Source organism: Euprymna scolopes, chromosome 15 (genome assembly GCF_053919585.1).
Source record: "Euprymna scolopes isolate OS-2025 chromosome 15, ASM5391958v1, whole genome shotgun sequence".
Lineage (NCBI taxonomy): Eukaryota > Metazoa > Mollusca > Cephalopoda > Sepiida > Sepiolidae > Euprymna > Euprymna scolopes.
The window spans coordinates 14,052,141-14,078,269 of NC_136496.1; the positions used below are offsets into that span (position 1 = coordinate 14,052,141).

Here is a 26,129-nt window from a genome sequence, read left to right on the forward strand (position 1 = left end):
TAATACTTGGGTAGGGGACTGTATTCATCACTTATTAAGTCCCATAAACCACTCCAAGAAAAAATTTAAGTGTTAGGTAGATGGAAAGACAACATGATCAGTCATGGTGGAACTTTGGTAGGACCAAATTATTTAAGAGGACGGCTCAGCATGAAGCCATTCACATTAGATTTGAAGATGATTATGTTATAGTCAGCCAGGAAGCAGCCACACAGTGTTATGTTCCACAGACGGACAGTTCTCTGAAAGAAGCTCTGCTCTTGGAATTTTTGTTTAGGATTGAAACTGACTGAAAAACTGCACCTTTTGACGAAACTCTGCCTCATTAACTGAATATTTTAGATATCATTTGTTTAAGCTATGAGGAATGTGTTGGCATAAGAGAAGTAACTCCTTAATAAAGAATTAAAGTAATTTTTGTTTCGTACATAAAATGATCAAAAAACTGATCCTTATTTTCTTTATGAAATCTGCACTAATTTAAGGTCATAGAATAAATCTTTTTTTTTGTTTTTTCTTCTAAATTTTAGATATTGTTCATCTGGGGCAATGCTGATCAAGAATATACCAACTTTGTGGGTCTTTGTTATGTAGTTTTTTTTACTTTTAGCTTAACCCACACACACACACACACAAAGTTGCCCTTTATATACGCTTCTAGTGATCAGAATATGACTATTACTGTACAGCTTATATCAAGCATATTTTCAGACGATGTCAAAGCTCTATTCATGCGTGACAATAAATAATTTATTTAACTTATCTGTCTACAGACTACCAAAACTGTTGAACTTTTCGCTTACTTGTTTGTCTCTGCGCACGCTGAATGATGTCATCGTTTTATGATGAGGGTATAAATTGGTAATAGGATACTGCTGTTTCTCAGCTGACTATAACATGGTCGTTTTCAAGTCTGATGTGAACAAATTCTTGATAACCGTCCTCTAAAATAAAGTACCTATTTACAATGCCTCCCCACGGGACAGTTAGACACCAGGGTCGTTTTTTAACGTGGAGAAAAGATACGAAAATTAAAACTTGTCTCGGTTGTGAAGGATTGCTCCTCCACTGAAAGAGAACAAGAAATGGAAGTGTAGCATCTGCAGAACAGATACTACACTTTGATCTTAGTTATATATTTTATTGCAGTCAATTTTAAATTTGAAGAGTTTCCAAAAAATAAAAAATATGCAACAAAATTAGGCACCAAGGCCCTCTAAGAAATGGGGATGGGGAGGGTTATGGTCTTTTGTAACTATAGTTACTAAAGATAAAATGAAGTCTTTGGAGACTTACTCTTGACTGGCAACATTTACCACAATACCTCATTCACTCTGTGGAGTAATCCCTACTTGATTCTCTAGCGTTTTTGTAAAACTATATACATTAACTACACTTTGATCTTAGCCAAAAGGCCAAGAAAGTAAATAAAGTAACTGCTATCTAATTTCCACCAAATTGGTACCCATTAACCCTCATTTGTGAATGGTTTCTAGGCCTTGATAAGCGGTGACTATATGGCAAAAAAACAAAAACAAAACAAAAACATTTATTTGTGAACTGTTATCCTTATCTTCATAGTTGTTATTGTTTCACCTTGTTTCGGTTAACTCGTCCTCTGGCCTTTAAAAAAAATAATCTATAAATATAAAAGCGAAAATGTATGTGTGTGTGTGTTCGCTTTTCCGCGATGTCCGCAAAAGGCTTCTTTTGGAGAAACGCTCGCTCGCTTCGCAACTTCTTAAAACTGTTTATATCATCCATAAATTGTAATATCTCAGAGTTATCCGCGGACCTCGCCTGTCTATTTAATTTTATTCACTTTCAAACCTTAATTATTCCACATTTCCCGTATCGGCACGCGTTACATTCGCTTTTCGGTATAAACAAAAGCGAAACTCGACTCAAATAACAGGCCCAGAGCCAGTCAGGCCCCTCCGCCCTCTGTGGCACGAGGGACAAGATCAAAGTGTAGTATCTGTTCCGACAGATGCTGCAAGCAAAGACCATATGTGGGGGTAACCCCACATATCTGAACTTGGTCAATGTAGGGATCACCCTACAGACCACAGTTACTATCCAGCTCCCATTTCCCACCTCTCGGGAGCTGGGTCCCCCTTTCCCTCCCCCTCCCTCCACATTTAAAAACGGCCTTGTGCCTAATTTGCTCAGTGGGGAAGCAAATAAATCTAACAGGCCCAGAGCCAGTTTGGTCAATGTCGACTTCGTCATATCAGACGGGCAAGCGGGTTTTTCTAAAAAACTGTCCCGCACAAAATCGCCGTCGCGTCAATCAAAAACGAGCACCTGTTTGTTTGTTTTTTCACACTTTACTGCGTGTCGTAAAAGCTTCCGTTTTTTTTTTCAAACCCACCTCTTTTTTTTCACACACACCCAAAAACACCCGGGGAACGCCGGGTACCCCGAGCTAGTAATATATAAAAGAAACGCTTGCAAATGCATTTTCATTTTTGTTGATTTATCATCATATTTATTTCAAATTTATCTGGTCAGAATTCCAAATAGCAATCAGGTTGATTTTTTTTTTTTTTTTTTCAGGATGAATTTTTTTTTAGCTATTTTACAAAAATTCATGCTAAAGTTTAAAAAAAAAACAAAAAAGAATATTGAGACAGACACATTTGCAAATGTAACAGGACCTTAATTAAAATATCGATGACTTCCAGCAAAATTAATTCTTCATGAGATTCAATACCGGATTAAAGTGAAGTTATAATTTCAACATGATGAGGGGAAACTGATAATAATTTACCTGGCTCATGATTTTCAGGTTATTTATGCATAGAATTTAATTTTAAGCTTAAATTGTGGAAAAAAAAAAAGAAAGAAAAAAGTTCACATTAACTGAATAACTTGAGACGCTATTAACTGTTGCAGAAAATTCTGCATTCATTGAAATGGCTTGGAAACCTTAGACATGTAATTACAAAGATGTTTGAATAACTTTGTAATATTTTTGCAAATATTCTAATGGTAGGTGCTCTGACGAACTACAAGCTCATTTAACCTCTCAACGTAAATGCCTCTGACTAACCCAACAGTCAGCAAAATCCTGCCAGTACACAGTAGAGATCCTCAGATACCAATCTTCCCCAGGACTTCCAGACTTTGGAATTCCCTTCCGGGTTCCTGCTTCCCTGATTGTACTGACATGCAGAAGTTCAAGTGTAATGTAAACAAACATGTTGCTGCTCAACTCCCTACATAGTATCCCTGCAAATTATGTCCCAGATAGTAGCTCCCTACAAATATCCTAGAGCTACTTTAATATTTAGTAAAGTGATTGATAATTTAAAGTTAAAAATTAAAAATCTGAGTCATAAGAAGGAATACAACAAAGTCAATAATTTGTACGATTGTTTCGGAAACAATGTTTTTATTGTGATAGACATTAAGTCATGGACAATGATTTTGACATATAGTTTGTTTGAAATATTTTTTGTGCATTTATAAGCTACAATCAACATCAAAATGAATGCTTTAACGATAATTACGGTTTTCAAAAGGCGAACAATTAAAAGATACATCTGCCTTACTTAAAAAATGCTAGGTTCATTTATGATGTCTTTTATATATAAAAAAAGACCCACCCAATACTTTTGATGATGAGGATACTTTGTTTAAAAAAAAACTATATGTCAAAATTATTGTCCATGACTTAATGTATATCACAATAAAAAACATCGTTTCCGAAACGAGCGTACAAATTGACTTTGTTGTGTTCCTAATGAAACAGATTTTTAATTTGAATTTAAATTATCAATCACATTACTAAATAAATATATATATATATATATATATATATATATATACAATGCCTGCTGATTCGTCATTAGCACAACTCTTCAACATGACTAGACATAGCAAGTGTATTAATATTCAATTAGTTTTAGTGCTTTTAACTCTGAATAATAATAAGTGTGTGTAAGGAAGCAAGAGTGATAGACACTGTATGAGATAAGGAGTATCAATGTTCAATGAGAGAGGATGAGAATAGTAGGCAGAAACTTGATAAAAGATGAATCACTTGGTGAGTAAATTTCAAATCATATCTAATTAAAACAATTAAAATGGATAGTTTTCAATGATAACTCAATCCCGGAACTGAGGAATATTTTTAGTGTCCATTTTTGAAGTGTACAGGAGAAATGCCATAGTGAAACACTCTGGTATGGTGAAACAATAGACATTCACTAGGTGTATCACGAAACTGCGAATAAAATATAAAAAAACTCGTAATTTCTCTTTTAAAAGTGGGTTGTTTATTTTCTTTATGGATTATACTTCCAAAATAAACTGTTAAAGTTGTTTTAAAAGTAATAGAAATATTTTTTTTTTTTTTTTTAAACTAATGAATTTTACAAACTCAATATTTTTCAATTTTTAAACTTTAAAAATCTATCAAAATTTTTCTATTGATTCTATTTTTACAATATTTTCAGGGTCAATGTGAAATTTTATGCTCTTTCCAATAAACAGAATATAATATTTTAGACAAACGTTTTTTTTTTTTTTAAATTCACGCCCCCTCCCCATTTTCAAGCGTCTATTAAAAAGTAAATAATTAATTTACTCACCAAAGTTTTATATATTACAAATTGAAGAGAAAAGGTCAATAAATAATATATTCAAATTTAAAACAAAAAAAGTAGTGTTTTTTAGAAATTTACCTGTAAAGTTCGAAGTTTAAAACCTTTTTTTTAAAAAACCATGTTTGTTTTTTCTTTTGTTTTTTTTTTTTTTAATGAAACCTTGGTCCTTGCTCCTTTAATTTAAAAAAAAAATTAGGGCTTGAATTACATTTTTCGAGTAGTTATAAGTTTGGAAAGACAGAGGGTCGAATAATTCACGCCTCCCATTTTGAAATGTCTATTAAAAAGTAAATAATTAATTTACCCACCAAAGTGTTATATATCAGAAATTGAAGAGAAAAGGTCAATAAATAATATATTCAAATTTAAAACAAAAAAAAGTAGTGTTTTTTAGAAATTTACTTGTAAAGTTCGAAGTTTAAAACCTTTTAAAAAAAACAAACACCTTGTTTGTTTTTTTTTGTTTTTTTTTTTGATGAAACCTTGGTCCTTGCTCCTTTAATTGAAAAACAAAATTAGGGCTTGAATGACATTTTTCGAGGAGTTATAAGCTTAGAAAGACGGGGTGGAATTATTCACTATTTTTCACGAAATTTCTGACACACCTAGACATTCACATATTCATTATAAGTTTTATTTCTCTTGCATTTTTCAGCCATTTACAGTCCCCACGTGCTGATTGCCGAAGAAGAAAAGATAATTATTGATGATGTCGATGGAGATAATTTAAAATTCAAAGAAAAGTAAGTTTTTTTTTCTTTTTTAAACATTTTATTATTTTCCCAACTTTTTCTTTGGCTTTTTGCATTTTTCTATTAATCTCTACCCAACGCTAAACTTCCAAAGCTGCTCTCAGCCCCCCCCCCCCCCGGAAAAAAAACTTTCTTGTCTTTTTCTCATGTCGTTTCCGTCGTCGTCGTCGTCGTCGTCGTTGTGAACGCATGCCACCACTAATATTCTCCCTAATTTGTCAGAAAGTTATCCGGTTTCAGATAAATTTGACGTGAAATGAAAGCCCGGAACAAAAATAAAAGGATAAAATAAATAAAAAAAAAAGGTGGGAGGTGGGGGGTGGGGCGAAAGAATGAAGTCGAAAGAGGTTTTGTTTTAAAATGAAGGAAAACGTTTTATTTATAAGGTAGGTTGAAAATTAGCCCCTTTGCAGGCACTCAAAATACGAACAGCAGCAAGTAACAAAAATTAGCACAAAAAAAAAAAAAAAAAAGAAAAAAAAGCTGGTTCATAAATTGTAAACATCGTTACTGTAAACGACCACCTCTAATATTAAAATTAAGAACGAGTACTGTCAAAAGCATGCACACAATAAATTTTATGGGGCATACTCAAAAGGTTTAAGATAGACTGTACAGTCATTTGCGCCCCTTTTTTTTATTTTATGGGACATATTCAAAAGGTTTTAGATAGACTGTACAGTTATTTGCCCCGTTTTTTTTTTTTTTTTTTTTTTTTTTAAATTTTATGGAACATACTCAAAAGGTTTAAGATAGATTGTACAGTCATTTGCCCTGCTTTTTTTTTTTTTTTTAAATTTTTGGGACATACTCAAAAGGTTTAAGATAGACTGTACCGTCATTTGCCCCGCTTTTTTTTTTTTTTTTTTTTAATTTTTGGGACATACTCAAAAGGTTTAAGATAGACTGTACGGTCATTTGCCCTGCTTTTTTTTTTTTTTAACTGTCTTTAAACTGGCTTTAAAATTACTCCAAATTTTTTTCTTACAAAATATGCACGTACCGTCACCACATATATACAAGTTGTAAGGAAGTGTTTGCGTCAGTTTTTCTTCTTGCTGGGTTATCCTTCCAGAAGGAAAGACTCAGGAATCTTGTCCACAGCAGGCAAGGAAGCACACGTCCACTTTTCTTGGTTGCAAAATTCAAAAAGAAAGATTTTCTGGATTCCATGATGTCATTCCAAAGTAGCTAGCCTTGCTTTTTCTATTAAAAATTAATGGTTGTTTCGTACGAATATCAAAATGTACGAAACAAAGTTTAATAAAGGTGCGAAATACAGCAAAGATAACTCCTGAACCAGAATAAAAATATGAAAAATATATACGTGGAGATACACAATTTTTGGTACAAAAATATTCCAACAAATTTTATGCTCCGTGTGTACGCGGAAACATTTGTTAGGTATTCGGACCACCAGTAAGTAGAGATTATGTTCACTAGTTACATAGAGTACATGTCAGGATAACCTGGTAGCAAAAATGATTGAGGTGATGGTTCAAATGTTAGCTCATTAGATAAAATGTGCTAGAAATGCAGGTGTTAAATGTTTCGATAGAAATGTTCATGTTTGAGAAACAGAACCAGAATTTCTGGGCAGTCAGACTCTGGAAGCGAGAGAGACGACATGCGTTCTGAAAATGTAGAGAGAAACTAAACGTGTGTCACCCAGATGATGCCATCTGCGTTTCCCAATCACCCAGTCTAAAAAAAACAAGTTAAAAAATAATGAGAATTAGATTGGTCTCTGCTCTCGTAAACAGCCATTTTCTAATTACAACATGGAATGATGAAATTCCTCGCCTTAAAGAATACAACACTACAGCTTTATTTTAAAACTTTTATTGATAAAATAAATTCAGGTAACTGGAATATGTAGTAGAGCTGACATCTATTCAATGTAGCCACCTTCAGCCTCAATCATTGCCCTTATACAGGTCTGGAACTGGGAGCATGCCTTTTCCACAAGCGCTGGCGGGAGCTCAGCGAATACTTGGCGGATGGTGGCAATCAGGCTGGCTTTGGTGTTGTGGGAGGTCATGTTGGTGATGTTCTTGGCGTATGACCAAACGAAGTAGTCCTGCGGGTTCAGGTCAAGGGAAAAGGGGTGAGCCATTGAGAGAAAGGTACAAAGTCATAGCACTCTTTCTGAAGTCAAACCTGGATCTCTTTGAATCCTGCTGCCACACCCAGGGTCTGCCAGCGGCCACCTGATTACACCAGGGGATCAGCACACTCTTCAGCACATCCAAGTACAATTTGTTGTTGACTTACAAGCCGACTTTGATGAATCCAGATAATACGCAAAAAAGAATTTAATCTTGAAAACAGTGTATGATGTGCGTGCACAAATTAATTTACTTAGCGGGAATATTAGAACATTCCACCCCTCCACCCTTGTCAGTGTAGAACAATAACCAACTTACAGTTCTGAATTTTTTAGATGTGGGATGATTGTTTGCGTTACTTGTTTTGATCAAACTATTGTTCTCATTTTGAGCATTATTTGTGCAACATTTCGGTCAGTTTGGCCTTTGACTGTCCTCAGGAATATTAGTTGTTGGCTTGGAAAAGAAAAGAGAAAATTTACTGGCTCAGTAGATATTTTCGAAATTCTTGTAAGTTGTTTTTTATTTTTTGGCCGTGGTTTTCTGTGTGAAAAAATTGGTTGACAAAGAGGAGGCAACTCTAATAAAGATCAGCAGGGGATTACCTCCCTTCTATCGCTGGAATTTTAAGGGTGTACAATTTTTGTTTTTTCTACAATTAGACATTCCCAAATGCTATTAATTTGTAAGCTTCGTCTGCCTAGCAATTTTCTCTTTATTTAGCATTTATGCTGCTTCTTTGAGTCCTGATCCTCCATCTTGCATCCTTGTTAATTATTTTGACCTCATTCTACAAATGGAAGTGTGTTCTTTCTTTTTCAGTTAGTCCTGGCTTTTCAACCCCCTTCCTTATCATGGCTTTACGGTGTTCTAGCTTTACCTTTAGGGGGCGACTGATCTCACCTTTGTATAGTTTCTTGCATTTGCATGAAATCTTATATATGCAGTTTTTGTGATGAGACTTTCGGTTGGGGGCTTCACTTGTATATGCGCAAATAACACTCAGGATGAAAACAAAAGTCCAATCAAAACAGGTAATATAAATTACCAACTTTCCTTTTTTTCTTTTTTTTTTTTGTGACAAGCTTACCAAATTTCCTGGGGTTGAAATTTAACATTTCTTTTTTTTTTTTTTAATTTTTTTATTTAAAAATAAAATGAGGCGGGGGGGGGGGATTAGTTCGATAATTAGGACAACTATTCCCATCTTTGTTATTTTCACACAGTTTCAGCTAAAAAAAAAAGCACCAGCCGTCCTTTTTGAACTTGGAAACATCTACGGAAATTTGAACTGAACCTCTACTTAATCCACTAGCATAAATAAATTTTTCCATTCTGTCAGCCATGACCAGGTAGAAGTGTTTTGTTTTTATGTCACGACTAGCAGGGTTATGCAACATTACCTGGTGCAAAAGTGTAACATAACTTCTATCTCTCTTTCTTTCTTCTCCTCATTTTTTGTCTTCGTCCAGCCCATTCCTCTCTCTGGACATTCACATACATAACTCTAGTCAGCATAAGGGAAATAACTCTGTGATAAAAAAAAAATCAGAATTATTTCCCTTTATATGATAACATTAAAAATCGTGTTTACTACTTGATGATATTAAAGGTTAGAAATGTCCATTTGCCCCTGAAACAATAAACCTTTTTTTCCCCCTAAATTTTAGATATTACTTTTTACGCATCATGCCGAGTTAAAACATACCTACTTTATCTTAATAGCGACAGACGTTGAATAATCTGCGATTAAAATGAGCAACCTTTGTGCTCTAGAATTTATTTTTCCACATAGTCGTCACCATTCTCAATGCACTCTTGTTAGCGATGAATGGTGTTTCAGTCATAAAAGTCTAGAGTGCACTTTGCCACTCGCCTCTCTTGCCACTCTGAAATCAATGAACCCATCTCCTAACTGTGCTCTCATTAACTGCATTGGCTTTGTAAATGTTTAATGGGTGCTGGTGAATATTGATTAGTTCAATCTTTTCTACATAGAGGAATTCAATGGTACACCTCTGTTTCTGGCATACATCCATCACGGGGGTTGCTGTATTAGACTCTCACACTGTCAATATCTGCAACAGAGGAATGAAACTTTCAGGTCATGAATGCATAAATTCACTTATCATAACAGTGCAATTTGTAATCCTTTCTGATCCATTTTGGGCAGAATAGAAATTAGAGGCATTACGTTTGGAACATTCCTTGTACAAATACTTCAAGTCATCTGCTGTTGATGTTTTTATTCTTATTGTCGAGTTAGTCAGACTTCTGCAGGGAGCCTGTGAAGGTTGTGCTTTGGTATTGTTTTTGTTGACTGTATCTATTTGCAAGATTGCTGGTATTTACCGCTAACACCTTGAACAACAAGGCCCAGTGTTTGCATATGAAGTCAGGGAAGGTTTGTCCCAGAACACCCAAAAGAAATGGTGGTTACACATGTACAGAAGCAGTGTTCTTATTCTCATTCCATAGATTAGTGGTTCTGTGTCAGACACGTCTTGCCACATATAGAAAATGATGGATTCTGATGTTAACCTCTCCTTCATGTAACTGGGGACAGCTTGTGAAGATTATATTCCCATGAAACTTCCTTCTACAAGTGAAGCCTATTCAACCCACCTAGGTAAATGCCATTGCCTTTTTGTTTTTTAACCCCTTTCTGAACTTTCACCAGAATACCGTTATCTAAATAACATTGACACCACCTTGAGGATGAGTTGTACTTTAGGGGAAAGCTTCTCAAATATAGGCCAGATTACCTCTCTAAGCATTCCCTATGAAGAAATCGATATATATATATATATATATATATATATATATATATATATGTGTATATAAGTGAGAATGTGTATGTGAGGACAATTGTCAACCTATATACTCAACGAATTTTTGATCTACAGACTTGAAATTTAGTATATAGGGTATTTAGACGTGTAAAAAGTTTTCATTGGTAAAAAGGGTTGCTAAAGGGGTAAGAATTAAAAAATTGGTTTCATATATAACAAAGTTGTATTTTCTTCTTAAATAAATAGAAAAAGAGTTTTTAATATGAATATAAAACATAAAGTACATAAAAAAAAAACCCCTATATTTTTACAAATATAGATATATATTTATTAGCAGGGAAACCTAACGTTGCCCAGGATTGAATGATGATCAGCAAATGTTTCACACTATCATATTTTTATTATCATTGAAATCAGTGAAATCGACCATTTTTCAATCAAATCAATTGATTGCCTGTTTTAGTTGGGAACCAATCGCAGTGCACCAGGAGGAAGCTTCACATAACTCTCGCAGTGACTTAGTTCACAATATATTGTATATTGCACTGTAGAGAACCAATGGTGAAATTGTTCTTCAAGTAGACACATTCATTTTGAACACGCATTGTCATATCAAAGACCTTGCTGTTAATTTTATACAAATTTTATACGCCAGGGCTTTCAGCTTGTTTGATAATAAAACTTCTGAAATGCACTTGTGATGTTAGGCTGTGTAAGGTGTTAACTTTGGAATAAATCATTTGTTCTTTCTTCCATATGATTATTTCGATTATCGATACTTATCAAAGACATTCCGATACAAAACTTATCTAAGAACACGGCTAGGCACATAACTTAGCTTTGTGTGAAATTTCATGAAAATCGTCCCAGTGGTTTTCGAGTCTATAGGGAACAAACTCACACACACAGAGTTCCTTAGAAAATGATTTTTTTTAATATATTTTTGTAAAGGAAAAATATGAGCACATTTTCCAAATTAAACTTGGATGGTTCAACTTTTCTGCCTCGTATTTTATTTAATATTTTTTCTTTGTTGTTGTTCATGTTATATGATGTTGTTGTTGATGTTATGTGATGTTATATGATGTTGTTGATGTTATATGATGTTGTTGATGTTATATGATGTTGTTGATGTTATATGATGTTGTTGTTGTTGATGTTATGTGATGTTATATGCTGTTGTTGTTGATGTTATGTGATGTTATTGTTGATGTTATGTGATGTTGTTATATGATGTTGTTGTTATGTGATGATGCTGTTGTTATTATGTGATGTTGTTCATGTTATGTGATGTTGTTCATGTTATATGATGATGTTATTGATGTTATATGATGTTGTTGTTGATGACTTGTTTTTGTTGTTGCAATTAAACTCCTTTTGAATGATTTCCATTTACATTCAAGTTCTTCCTGTTTCTCTCGTTTTCCATTTTCACATACACAACACATCATATATATATATATATATATATATAACTGCTGTTAAACATATCATTCTTATATATTTATGCACATGTGTGTATATCTTGTTTTTATTTTACTTCAACAAGTTCTCAGAAATCAAGGGGTCCGTTTTTGGAGCTAACACTTGATTTATATTTATCAGATGACATAGATATGAGGTGCCTTAAATAAATTTTCAGACTTTTTTCATATTAGCACTTTTATTGATAGTACATACATGAAACTTTAAGCCTCTGCAAAGTAATCTCCTCTGGCTGCAATGCACTTGTACCGTTCCAACAACTTCTGGAAGACCCCATGGCAGTCCTCTTGTGTGAGCATGTCAAAGACCCTCATCACAGCCTCTTTCATTTCCTTGAGCGTCTCTAAGGTTTTCTTTGAGTTTAGGGAACAACCAAAAGTCACAGGGAACAAGCTCTGAACTGTGGGATCTGAATTGATCAGCTCGACCATCTCCCTGCTGTCATTATCATTATGATGCCTTTCTTTCTGATCTTTTCTTGGAAGAAGCTCCACACAAAGCATTACAATGTCTTTCTTTCTGATTTTCCCTTGAAATAAGCTTCATGCAAATCTTCCGCATCTTCAGTTCCTTCTGAATAATTGTGTGTACAGTTCCCACACTGACATCAAACTGTGCACTTATTGTCTGTAGACACATGACGGTCATTATCCATGAAATTCTTTATTTGGCCAATCAACTCTGGTGTTCTGACTTTCTTACTCTTTCCACATCTCTCATCATCCCTCACAGACTCCTTGCCTTCTTTGAATCTCTTATGCCACTCAAAAACTGATACTCAATTCATGTAGATGGTTAAAAAGCAATCTGAAGCATTCCATACGTTTTTGCGGCATTTTTTTCCAAGTTTAAAACAGAATTTTATTGCATATTATTCTTCTAAAGTGTCCTCACGTCCAGATTGCATTTTGAAATTCATCAGCTGTGACAATCAGGCTTTAGTAGGGTGTATTCCAATTCCTGCTGTAGCTGATCATTTGAACCTGAAATCATAAAAGTTAGTCAGTCATCTTATAAGATGTATAGCAACAACATACTGAATTTTCAAGAGTCTTCGACAATTTTAAATGCCTGTACAAAAAAGTTTGCAAACTTATTGAAGGCACCTCGTCTGAGCGTTCCATCAAGATTTTCCTTTATTGATGTTTTTTTATGAGGAAGGCCTCAAGGATAAAGGTTAACAAGTAAACGGTGATTACTGGACAACAGCATAGTAATGTTTAATGGTGGACATTAGTTAGAATTCGATTAAGAGGATGGCTTAACTTGTTTACATTGGACTCCTACACGACCATATTGTTGTCAGCTGGAAAACAAGCCAGCAGAATAGAGTTCCACAGACGGACAGTTTTAGGAAAGAAGTTTTGTTCATGGAATTTGTAGTTGGATTTAGACACAGAGAGTAGAGGACATTGTTGATAGTGGTTGTAGCTAGACGATATTTTTGGTGCAAGTCTGACAGGGAGGGAACCATAGATTGGAGCTCAGACGAGTACTTTCCATGAAAATAATAATAGAGCAGAGTTAGTAATGAAGCAAAGAACGTTAATTTTTCCTCTCCCCAATCGTCCAGTTTACTACATTATAGTATATCTTTCTTGTGGTCTCCTCATCTTATCAGATTCCAGAATTCATCTAGTCTGGTGGAGTGTCTTAGCTGCACTTCAGATGCTATTTTGAATATTTAGTCAGGGTTTACTTGTGTTATGTAATGGGGGTGTATATCGGGGACGACACAAAATGGGGTACACAGAAACGGATAACGACATTTATAATAGAGGATTATACACTGCGATGATGATGATGTCAATTACTTGTTGAGTTCATTATTTGTAGTAGAAGGAATATAGATGTGAGAGTGGACTGTTCTTTTTCACACACTGAGAGAGATACATTATTTATGATGGGGGGGGAGACAGACAGTTAACACTTTGGTAAGGTTTTACATATAAATGTTCTCCTACAAAGACGAACCACAAAAACACATTGCCTTTTTGGTTGAAAAATGTCAAGACAAAGGCTTACAAATTACATGACAATATTTATTCCAGCTGGGTATGATGATGATGATGATCATCATCAGGTATTCGGATGCCTTTCAGGATTGCATTGTCTGTTCATCCTTTCTTTCGCTTCCGAAAGGACCTTAGCTAACTCTCCTCCTCTGACTGTTCCGAGCTCAACTCCCAAACTCGACTCTGACTGAACCGACACATTTCGAAGCCTCTTCACTGAATATATTCAATCTATCTTTCTTTGTGACATCAGAAACGTGTCCAACCATGTGAATCTTTTTTCACATTGATTTACATAGACATATGTCGACCACGTTTTTGGCAAAACAAAGAACATTCCTTAATTTACATTGTCCGATATCTGACCTCAGTAGTTGAATCGTTATTTCTGAACACAATGGACAATGCTCTACATTCCTAAGATCGTATCTAAATAGCAATTCACTTTCAACTCTTGATTACTGGGTTCAATTCTAGCCTTTTTCATTTAATAAATATTATTTCCAAACTTATATATGTTGTTCCTCTAATTACTGGGATCTGCCCATTTCCATATATAACACTTGGAGGGTAAATTATCCTTGTCAGGCTGTCCTGACAAACCCTTTGCACAAAGAGATCAGAAACGCTCAGGAATGGTGTCTAATAAACTTGCGTAAACTGGCTATCTATGTGATCTAAGTGACTTTCCAATATTATACGGTCCAGGATGTGACCTTAAACTATATCTGATGGTGAGGCCCCAGCTTGCGGGCTTTGGGGAGTGTGGAGCCACCCTTTAATTGCCATTGCTCCCAGGTCCACTCTTACTCAGAGTAGTAGTACCTGTTAGGGTCCAATTGTGGATTAAATAGAAATCAACTTGAAAAAAAAAACAAATGTATTCTATTAAAATATTGTTCTTGAGAATCATTGGATTTGGCATTAAATAACCTGAAAAGGGTTGATATGCCGTAAAACAAAAACAATCAACCAACCAATATTATACAAATACAACTGGGGTGTTGGTGAGTCCGAACAGCATCACGTTAAAGTGAAATCAATCTTAGTGGCAGCTGAACACTGTTTTCTCTTTATTGTACTTACTTAATTTAAATTTAACCTGCCAATACTCTGACTTAGATGTAAGCTTGAAGTATTTTGCCAATCCGAGCGAGGCTAATATAATCAATGACTGGTAACGCCCTGGCATACATTTTCGTGACGTTATTTAAAGCCCTAAAATGTATGCAAAATCTTTTACTACGTTAATTCAAATACTTCTTTGTAACTAAATGTGTGCATATAAATATGTTTCTGCAATAGTGTGTGTGTATATGTGTTTGTAAATGTGTCTATTTACTTATCTGAAAATATGTGTGTGTATATATATATATATATATATATATATATATGTACTTTAAAGCGTATGTGTAAAATTATCTCTAAATGTAAGTGTAGATATGTTACTAACACTTTACTTAACCCTTATCATTGAGTGGCCTCTGGGCCTTGATAAGTGGTGACCTTCCAAGGAAAAAAAAAATGTGTGTAGATATATCTCTAAATGTATGTGAGTATATGTATATATGTATATGTAAATCTGTGCGTGCATATATGTATCAAAATCTGCATCTGTTTTATTTATTTTTACTCCAAAATCATTACAAAATGCTTGCTTCATTATTCTAGATTCTCCAAAAAGAGAAGATTGAAAAAAAAAAAAAAAAAAAAAAAAAAAAAACCCAAAGAAATCTCAAAGCAGACATACAAATTGGCAAATGTAAGAAGTAATTTAAATTCTTTAATGCGAAATCCAAGCCGCATTCCAACGGTTTTCTCATTTATGGATTTATTTAATCAGACATATAGATTGTGTGCATCCTTATTATTTCAAGATCATATCTTCCAGGCAAGATGATTTCATTTGCATGCGAACTCCTCCCACTAATTAATATATATGAGAAGGATGCTGTAGTTTGCTTGAAGCATTTTACGTAGTGTGCAAAAAAAGTTGTGTCTGAAGGCGAGATCAATGCAGTTTGTAGGAAACACTATGAACATGCGTCAGTATCTAAAAGAATAATAATATTAGAAGGAATATTCAATAATTTCAAATAAAAATAAAATAAAATAAAACAGACAAAGAAAAGCCTCGTCAAACAGTTGTACACGTTTCTTTTCAAAATCTCCCTCACCCCCTTCCTGAAGAAGAGATACTACTCTCGAAAATTAGGGACATCAACACCTACCATCTAGTACGACACATCATGTTTGTAAATAAACCTAACATAATTGAAAATTCCTTCTAATATTGTCATTCTTTTATATGCTAGCCTTCAAACCCAACTCCTTTCATATATATATATATATATATATATATATATATATAAGGGTCATTCCAAAGGCAAAGCCTTCCTATTTTTTAACTCCAAAAAATTAAAGAACTAGGAAGATGGGAGTTATCCCATTAAAATGAGTAACCTTTTGTGCTCCAGAATTTTTTCTACATAGTCACTACCATTCTCAATGCACTTTTGCCGATGTTGAACGATGGCCGTGCATGGGCATCTTAAGCACACTTTGTCATGCGAGGCTCATTCCAAAAGTGAAGCCCCCTACTTTTCTTTGACTTAAAAAGAACCACGAAGATGAGAGTAGCACCTTGTGCATCAGTATTCTCCATAGTACCCACCATTTTCAAAGCACTTTTACCAGGAATTTGATAACCCATCTCTGCTTTTGAAGCACATCCACGACGGGTTACTTTCCCAAAGTTTTGCAATGTCAATATCTGCCACAGAGAGATGAAACTTTTAGGTTATGAATGCATAAGTTCACTCATCATAACAATGCAACTTTTAATCCCCTCTGATCCATTTGGATAGAATAAAATATAGAAGGTATTATTTTGGGTATGATATTGTATGTATGTATGTATGTATGTATGTGTGTGCGTGTGTGTGTGTATATATATATATATATATATATATATATATATATATATATATATATATATAGAATAAGTTAAGAAGATAAAGTGTTAAGTTACATAGGAAATTTATTACATTATCAAGTCAATAAGTCTTTCAGAAAAATAAATAAGGAGGAATATATATATTCTCCCTTATTCTCATGAGTTTCAATCTATGGCACCCCATTGACAAACTTTTACAAAAAGACATCCGCTATCCTCAACTTCCCCCCACTCTCTATCTGTGCTTAAATCTAAACTCTGACCAAATATTCATAATAACATAGTATTCGGCGCACAGCTAATATCTTCTAAATACAGCTATACACTGACCCATCCAAGGGATGGGGCACCTTCTCCGAGTGATGTTACCTCAAGTAACATTACTAATCTGGATACTCCACTAAACTAGATGAATTCTGGAATCTGATAAGATGAGGAGATCAAAAGAAAGATGTAGTAAACTGGACCATTGGGGAGAGGAAAATTAACATTCTTTGCTTCATTACAAACTCTGCTCTATGACGGTTTTCATGGAAAGTGCTCGTCTGAGCTCCAATCTATGGTCCCCTCCCCTGTCAAATTTGCACAAAAAATATTTATCTAGCCACAACCACTATCAACAATGCCCCTTACTCTCTATCTGTGCCTTAATCTAAACACAGACTCCATGAACAAAGTTTCTTTCATAGAACTGCCTGCCTTTGTTCTGCTGGCCTGCTTTCCAGCTGACTACTACAATATGGTCATCTTCAAGTCCAATGTAAACAACTTCTTGTTTAGCTGTCTTCTTAATTGAATTATAATTAATGTCCATCATTAATGATTAATATGATGTTGACCCAATAACCACCGTTCACTCATTAACCCTTATCCTTGAGTCGCCCTTGGCCCTTGATAAGTCGTGACTCCTTTATGAAGAAAGGGGGGGAGGCAAAATGTTAAAAGGGATGCTTGAAGTGTTTTGATTGAAGCAGTTCTTTTATTTTGCAAGCCTCATGCATGGACCACTTACATCCCTTAGAAAATGGTCTTGTAGAACCGTCTTGAAATGCTTTGGAATGAACAAGTTCAAGCATGATACTTTATTATTAGACTTTTTTTCTGTTTATTTTATGCATTTGTTTTTTAAAAGACTATAACAGACTCCTTTGGAAAGTTGATCCTCTTCGGAATATTCTGCTATTTTCTTTGCATCACCAAGAAATTCTTTGTTTTTCTTCGGAGCGCAACTTAGAATGATACGTCTGCTAGGAATTTTATTTATATTTTTAAATAGTTTTCTTGAAAAAAAATATTGGTAATCTTTGAATTAATGTAGACTATGATTTTTGTAACATTTTATATTCCAATCAATAAAACAAATAAATTTAAGTACTAATATATATATATATATATATATATATATATATATATAAATAAACTAGTGGTCTTTGAACATCATTCTTCAATTTGTTTTAATTTTGTCAATTGCTGATGATTTTACAGATTTTAAGGGCCTTTTAAATGATGAAAGGTCAATCCACATCAATAAAATCATGGTAGGGCTCTGAAATAATAACAATTTTTAAGTAAATAATCTGTAATTCAACTCTCTCATTTGCGATCGAGCACTATATTGATTTCTTTACGACACATTCTGATGCCATATATATATATATATATATATATATATATATATATATATTTCCACAGTCAAGCAACGTCGCAGTTCACAAGATCCATGATAGCCAACAAACTGAGTTTGAGACTCTTGTTTCATCCACATTTGGGCTCATTAGTGTAACACGTCCAAACTGTGGATTTGAAACCTGAATCCATTGCATGTGAGGCAGATACTCTGCCATTTGAGCAACAGTGCCACACACAAGAAAGTCTATTGACTAACACGGATTAAGCAAACCGCAGTGAAATCCGACTAATACATTATATATATTATACTAATATATATGTGTATGTATGTATATTTATATATATTCATATGTATGTATGCATGTATATATATATATATATATATATATATATGTGTGTGTGTGTGTGTGTGTAATCAATTCCCTATTAGTTTTTTTTGGTTTTATTTTAGGATTATCATCGTTAGTTAACTAATATGTGTAATTATATTAATGCAGACATTCTGCATGAATTATACTTGTGTAATATTTGTGTAAAGAGGTTATAGTAAACGCAAACCTCTTTTTGTATATATTTATGCATGCATACATGTATTTTTTTTTAAATTTACCTAACAAACTACTCTGTCAGTTTTGGTCTGCAAACATGAAACTTAATATATAGGGTATTCAAACACATGCAAAACTTTATATTTGGGTTTTCGTTGGGGAAAATCGGTGGGAAAATTAAAAAAATGAAATTTGCCAGGTAAAGGTCGAGCGACGGCATTATAAATATGCATGTGTAATATAACAGCTATTGGTTCATGTTTTAATTTTTAGCCTTGTGGCAAACATGTCTTCATAGCTCAGGCATATTATTCATTAAGGTGTGAAAACCATAGTTGGTTGTGAAGATCAGTGCAGACCTCCCCTCCTCATACCTCAGTAGGGAATGGTTTTTCACTACACGTGATCTCTTAATTATAATTGAATCTGTGTGTTTCAAAGACTATAAAACAATCTATCTATAAAAGTGGGGATGTGTGTGTGTGTGTGTGCGTGTGAGGACAGTTCTCACACTATATACTCAACAAACTTTTAATGTACAGACTTGAAATATAGGTTATTCAGACTGATGCAAAACTTTTAAAACTGTTTTCATCTGCAAAAAAGGCTTCCAAGAGTTCAAAATTGATATGTGGGGAGTCATCAGATTTTTCTCTGTTTTCCAACTGTTTCATGAATGTGTACGCACAGCCGTGAAACATGACAGCTTCTTTATATTAAGATTAAGTAGGTTTGAAAAGACTTTGTAACGGTTGTGTCAAGCTGGTCTAATGATTATTGTACTTGACTCACTGTCTTTAAGTTTTAGTTTTGATCTCTGTTTGATTATTTATTTTTTTTTTTTTGTTACTGACAAGAAGTGAACTGTATAGAAAAGATATAATACTCGCATGCACATGTCTCAGTTTCTGTATGAATCGAAATATAATGTTACTGCATATTTTACAACTGGGCAATGTCAGGCAGCCTGCTAGTATATCTATAAAAGTGAGAAAATGTGTGTGTGTGAGAACAATTCTCAACCTCTACAATCAACGAGATTTTGATTTACAGACTTGGAATTTGGTATATAGGGTATTCAGACATGCGGAAAACCTTTTAATCAGTGAGTGATGCCCTTTTCCTTTCCTTGCAACCTCTTTCCCACGGAAGAGACATTGCTAGTCTATCTTAGCTCTACTGTTATATTCACAGTGACTACCTGTCTGAGCTTCAATCTATGCCCCCCCCCCGTCAAGCTTTCACACAAAAAGCACTCGTCTAGCTACAACAACTATCGACAATTTCCTCCACTCTATCTGTGCCCAAATATAAACATGAATTTAACGAAGCTTTTTTCCTAGAATTGCCCACCTGTGAAACTGTTCCGCTGGCCTGCTTTTCAGTCGGCCAAAATATGGTCGTCTTCAAGTCAAAAGTAAACAAGTTCTTTTTGAGCCATTCTCTTAAATAATCTAATTAGGCCAAATTCACACTGTAACTCAACCTGGAACCTTTCAATGTAAACAAAGGAGCCATGGTCACTGGACCATAAATGTAACCCAACCTGGGCTTAAATGTACCACTTTGGCCCTAACCTTAACTCCTGGTGGCTACACTTTTAACTTTTTTCTAGGAGTGGATCCTTCAAGGGTGATCAGACTCTCACTAGTCACTGGAAAATACTGCTCAGATGTTCGGAATGCACAAAACGCCCACAACATTAAGTCTGTGAGGCAACACTGTTTACTACGTCTGGCTGTATGTTGCTTTGACTTTGTGCTGAGTTCTCTTCTCACAATAGCTTGGTCTGTTTTTTCACCATCTGGGCGTCAGGGTAAACCTGAAATCAACTGCATCTTCAATTCAATGAGCAATCAACAAATAAAGAAAAAAAAAACAATTATTTTCTTATAAACAAAAAAATAATTATTCACTGAAAGTTTCAAAACTTTGGTCGTTCATAAGTTGTGACTCTAAATACAAATGCTCTGGGGGCTGGCAGCTTCCATTAGTAAAGTTGGGGCTTATCTATCAGAGGCTTAGAATAGGGTGAGACTTAAGTCAGGGGTTTCTCTCGAACTATTGTGAAAGCTCCAGGCAGTTGGCAGAGTGTCTCCTTGAGGCTGTTTTTGCCTTTCATTATATTGAGAATCAGGTGGGCTTAACTCTGCCTCTAATTCCCAGAATTTCATTTCACGATTCTCAGAAAATCAATCTCAGGAAGTTTTTGAAATTCTCAAGCTCTAAAAAAAGTTTTCCTTTTCTTCCTTAATCTGTATCTCTGACTGCCACTCCAACAGGAGAGTTCATTGTTTTCACTCTCCATTGGGTTTCTATTTTTCACCTTCACTTAAATGAGAAGGTCCCTTCTTTTTTTACTTCATTTACATAACAAAGGGTTTTTTCCAAGTGCCATTTCGCATGAATAAATAATTTATCTTTTTACAGTGATCAAATTCGTCGGACAATAATTAATAGACATTTGACTTTATTTCCACCATCTTGTTTTTTCTTATCCAAAGAAACTCTTCATATCTGGCTTGTGGGTGATCCAATAATAAATTTTGATCACCCAAAAAATGATTAACTGCTTTTCTTAACAAGGGTAACCTATTTAGATGTACTTTTCAAATTGACAGAAGACGCCATTTCTGACATTTTTTTTTTTTTTTTTTTTTTGAGATATGTTTTCAGTTAGTGCTCTTTTTTAATGCTTGTTCATGTCAACAGTAATTATCAGGAAAAAAAAAACGATTTTTTTCTTTATCGATATACACAAATAAGTGTGCGCGTATTTAATTGATACCATAACAACCTTCCCTAACAATTCTCTGTCTTTCCATCATCATCATCACATCAAATGACACTGTCACATCACTACTAATGACTACTATGTTGATGTCCTGATGACTACAGTCCACCTATTAACTTTTATCCTATAGTGATTGGCTTTCAAGCTTTGATAAGTGATGACCCGCTTGTAAAAAAAAAAAAAAAAATAGGGAGGGCAAGTGACCTATGCAAACTGGATGCATTCAACCATCACCGCATATGCCGCATCCCCCTTATTCTCTGGCAACAGTTTTTCCCAAACAGTACAATTTGCACTTGCTACAGGATCCACTCTCTTCACAAATGTCCCCATACCAGATGCCTTAATTGGTTCAGCCACACCTTTCGACAACACCCAGGTGACTTCATCAGTGAAGTTATCTATTCAGCTCCACCCCCAATTATAGTGGTCAACTCAAAACCTGGCTCAGGGCACTGAAGCAGAATGTTAAACTGATTCAGGGCCCTCACTTATCTTTATGAGGTCCGTCGCTGGAACCGTGGATGACTTGCACTCATAATGAAAACAGTCTTGAATTGTTCTGCCTGCTCTGCTAGTGTTTGGAATGTGGGGAACTTGTTGGAAAGAGTCGGCCCAACCGACTCGGATGAATGCCATAACAATGATCATGATATTAAGTTCAAGGTTATCTAAACCTTTTTACTATTGAGTTAAAACTTTGTGCCATGGCTAAAAGTGGATTAGATTACACAAATTGAAAGGAAGAAGTAATTTAGTTTATTTAGAAAACAAAGTATTGACTCCCCTGTAAGTCGAAGACAGGACACACGTGATATATTTTAGAAATAAAACAGGCTGTGCATTCAAGATAAAATTTACACGTAATAAAGAGCAATACAGTTCACATAATGCTACGTTGCACTTTTTGCAAAGCTCATTTATATACGAGGTGCCTTCAATAAGTTTCCAGACTTTTTTTGTATGGCCAGTTTTATTGATAGAACAGGCATAAAAAACTCTAGTCTCCTTCAAAGTGGTCTCCTCTGGTTGCAATGCACTTGTTGTACCGTTCCAACAACTCCCTCATCACAGTCTCTTTCATCTCCTCAGCCGTCTCATGATGACAGCTTTTAAAGTGTTCCTTGAGCTTAGGGAATGACCAAAGGTCACAGGGAGCAAGGTCTGGACTATAGAGAGGGTGAAAAACTGTCTTGATGCCCATATTGGTCAAATAGTTTGTGACAAGGATTACATTGTGAACCGTACGCATTGAGACAAACTTTGCACAAATGTTCTGCATCTTCAGTTCCTCGTGAATAATTATGCGTACAGTTTCCACACTGCCATCAAACTGTGCACTTATTGTCTCTATAAACACTCGACGGTCCTAATCCATAAAATTCTTCATTTGATAGTATAAAAGCAGTGTGGAGCATTCCATATGTTTCTGTGGCATATTTTCCAAGTTTAAAACAGAATTTTATTGCATATCGTTCTTCTAAAGTGTTCTCACGTCCAGATTGCATTTTTGAAATTCACCAGCTGTGACAATCAGACTTTGGTAGGGTGTATTCCAATTCCTGCTGTAGCTGTTTATTTGAAGCTGAAATCATAAAAGTTAGCCAGCCATCTCATCAGATGTATAGCAACAACATACTGAGTTTTCAAGAGTCTTCAACAATTTATATGCCTGTACAAAAAAAAAAAGTCTGGAAAATTGAAGGCATCTTGTCAGTTCATCCATCGTCAAAAAAATTTGACAGGAATTTTTAAGGTTTCATAATTCTCACCTAAAAGTTGATGAATTTTATTTCTTCAGAATAATTATGCAACAAGCAGTACTATTCTGACCAGTTTTCTTATTTTGTTATATTTTCTTTACTGCTTTCATTTAATACTAGCACGATCTGTGGAAATTCTGCAGTGGCATCTTTCATATGTAATAAATAATGTTTCATATGTAATAAATGGAAACCTGTGATATTATTGTAGCCCTTTTGTTAAAACTGTAAAAGTATTTATCTAAGTAATCTGGTTAATGTAGTGTCAGAATATATCTGGTTATTATGGTTTATCTCCAATATCCTTATAGGAGTCTATGACATGTTTCCATTGTATGGATACCTGGCGTAAATGGAAACCCCATAATATAATTTTACCATTTTTAAACAGAACATATGCCACTCTTGAGCCCATCGCGAGAAGACCAAGTTAGTTTCACGCATGGCCCACAAGCAACATCATTTAAAAAAAAAAAAATTTTTTTTTTTTTTTATCTTGCGTTTTCGGTGATCGGGAGATCCTATTTATTAAAAAGGATGATAGAAGATGCTAACATACTACATTAAATTAGTGTATCTGCATACTAATTAATGTTCATAGTATGTTACCATTTTCTATCTTCCGTTTTAATAAATATGATTTCATGATAGAATAATTTATAATCTGGAAACCATGATGTACATACATACATTAAAGTTACTGCATTATAAATATATAGATTTTATTATATGCTTTATATATCATCTTAGGGCGGTAATTGAGAGGGTAATTTTTTTTCACTAGAATTCTTGTACACTGGTACAACAGAGGCCATCTTTTAGCTATTAGGGAAGCAAGATTCAGCAAGGCATTTGTTGTAGAGTCTAGAAAGTATGGGAGCTACCTCAGCAGAGCATTTCTAAATTAGTATAGCAGGGATGAAATCATATCCATATGCCTTTGAGGTGTCTAATTTTTTTTAAAAATTTCATACAAATGTACTTTATATGTCTGGAAGTGTTCTTAGGTTTTGTATCAGAATAATAAGTATCGATAATCAAAAAAATTCTGATTAAAGGAGGAGCAGTTTGATTTTGACTAAAGTTAACACTCTTACACAGCCTAATAACACAAGTGTGTTTGAGAAGTTTTATCATTGCACAAACAGAACGGTCTGGTGTATAAAATTAACAATAGATTCTTTGATAAGACAGGAGTGCCTTAGAAATTAATGTTTCTGTTTAGAGCTCAATTGAGCCATGATACTTGACGTTTTCATTTTATGCTTTGATTCAAGTTGTTATATTAAAAAATCTTATAAAATCAATAGTACATTCTCAACAGTGCAATATAGACTTCGATGTATTGTGGACTAAGTCACTGCAACAACGCATGTAAAGTTTTCTTCTGCTGCGTGTGTGTATGTGTATGTGTGTGTGTGTGTGTATGTGTCCCCAATTAGAGCTGGTAATCCACCGATTACATTGAAAAATAAGCAATTTCATCAATTTCTATTATAATAAAAATATTGGAAGTGTGGAACATTTGTTGATCCTGATTCAATCCCACACAACGTTAGGCCTCCCCACTAGTATTCATACAGACAAAGACTATTAAAAATATTTGTCACCTCCAAACTATAATAATAATGAAATCTATCATTTCAAGTGTGATTTGCCTTGATGACTACATAGGAAGGGCAAACTTGAGATTGGACAAGAGAGTCAAGCAAAATCTGTGTTTCTCAGTTTTTGAGGTGAGGATTGATGATTTGTATTATTCGGACTACTCAGACCTTCTTCAGATATATATCTTGTCGAACCAAGGAATCTTTCTCTTGAACTCGAAAATCTGCATGGAATTTTGAATCTCATTTAATCCATGAGAGTAGCATGTTTTCATTCTATCAACCATGTCTTTAGTAATTTGCAATTGTATTCTTAATATCTCCTGCACTGAGGATTGAACCTTCATCCTCCAGAAGAGTTTCACTTAGAACTGAATTTTACCAAGTACTTTATATGTTACTAGCGTCGGTGCCGGGTGTTTAGAGGTGTGTGCTGATCAAAAAAAAAAAGTAGTAGGCAGGCAGGCTCAAACCTGTGACGCAAAGGGGGAAAAGAAAGGGAAAGAAATCCTGACATCTTACAGCTACTCCACGATGCGACCGGAAGTTCAGAACGTTAAAATTAGGTAAAGTCAATCCAATCGATACGATGACTTGCAAAAAAATCGACCCCTCCTTGTAAAAATCTGACCAGTTGAGAGTGAAGGAATTAATGTTTTTGGCCAAGTTTTTGATATTTGTCATCCAAGACATCAAGCTTCAAAATGATACCGATCTCGTGAAAATCTGTTGCCTCTGTCAAAAGTTTTAGGCCGACATACAAACATACATACATTCAAACAGACAGGTGAGATTTATATTATAGACTAGTGGGGCTACCTGGTGTTGCTGGGGACCGTATAAACAATGAGAAAATTGAATTTGATTTTTAATATATTTTTTATTCTTCGGAGAGAGGAATTTTTAATGTGTATGTATCATTTGCTATTTTGAGCTAGGACGGGTATTACATGTATGAAATAATTGTATCTTACCTATGGTAAGTAATTTACAGCATGTATATGAATAATTTGACCTTTGCAAAGACGGGTAATATACAACACATACTTAAAATAATTTTACCTACA

General features: G+C 34.6%; 1 protein-coding gene across 19 annotated transcripts in view; it reads left to right on the forward strand.

Moving 5' to 3' along the window:
* Window positions 1-26,129, forward strand: part of LOC145293736 (rho guanine nucleotide exchange factor 7-like) — a 624,934-nt gene that overhangs the window by 567,878 nt on the left and 30,927 nt on the right. For all 19 annotated transcript variants that reach the window (XM_080140205.1, XM_080140207.1, XM_080140210.1 and 16 more), the window contains one exon: window positions 5,269-5,356. In XM_080140205.1, the coding sequence (XP_079996331.1) occupies window positions 5,269-5,356 (88 nt within the window). The remainder of the gene's footprint in view (window positions 1-5,268; window positions 5,357-26,129) is intronic.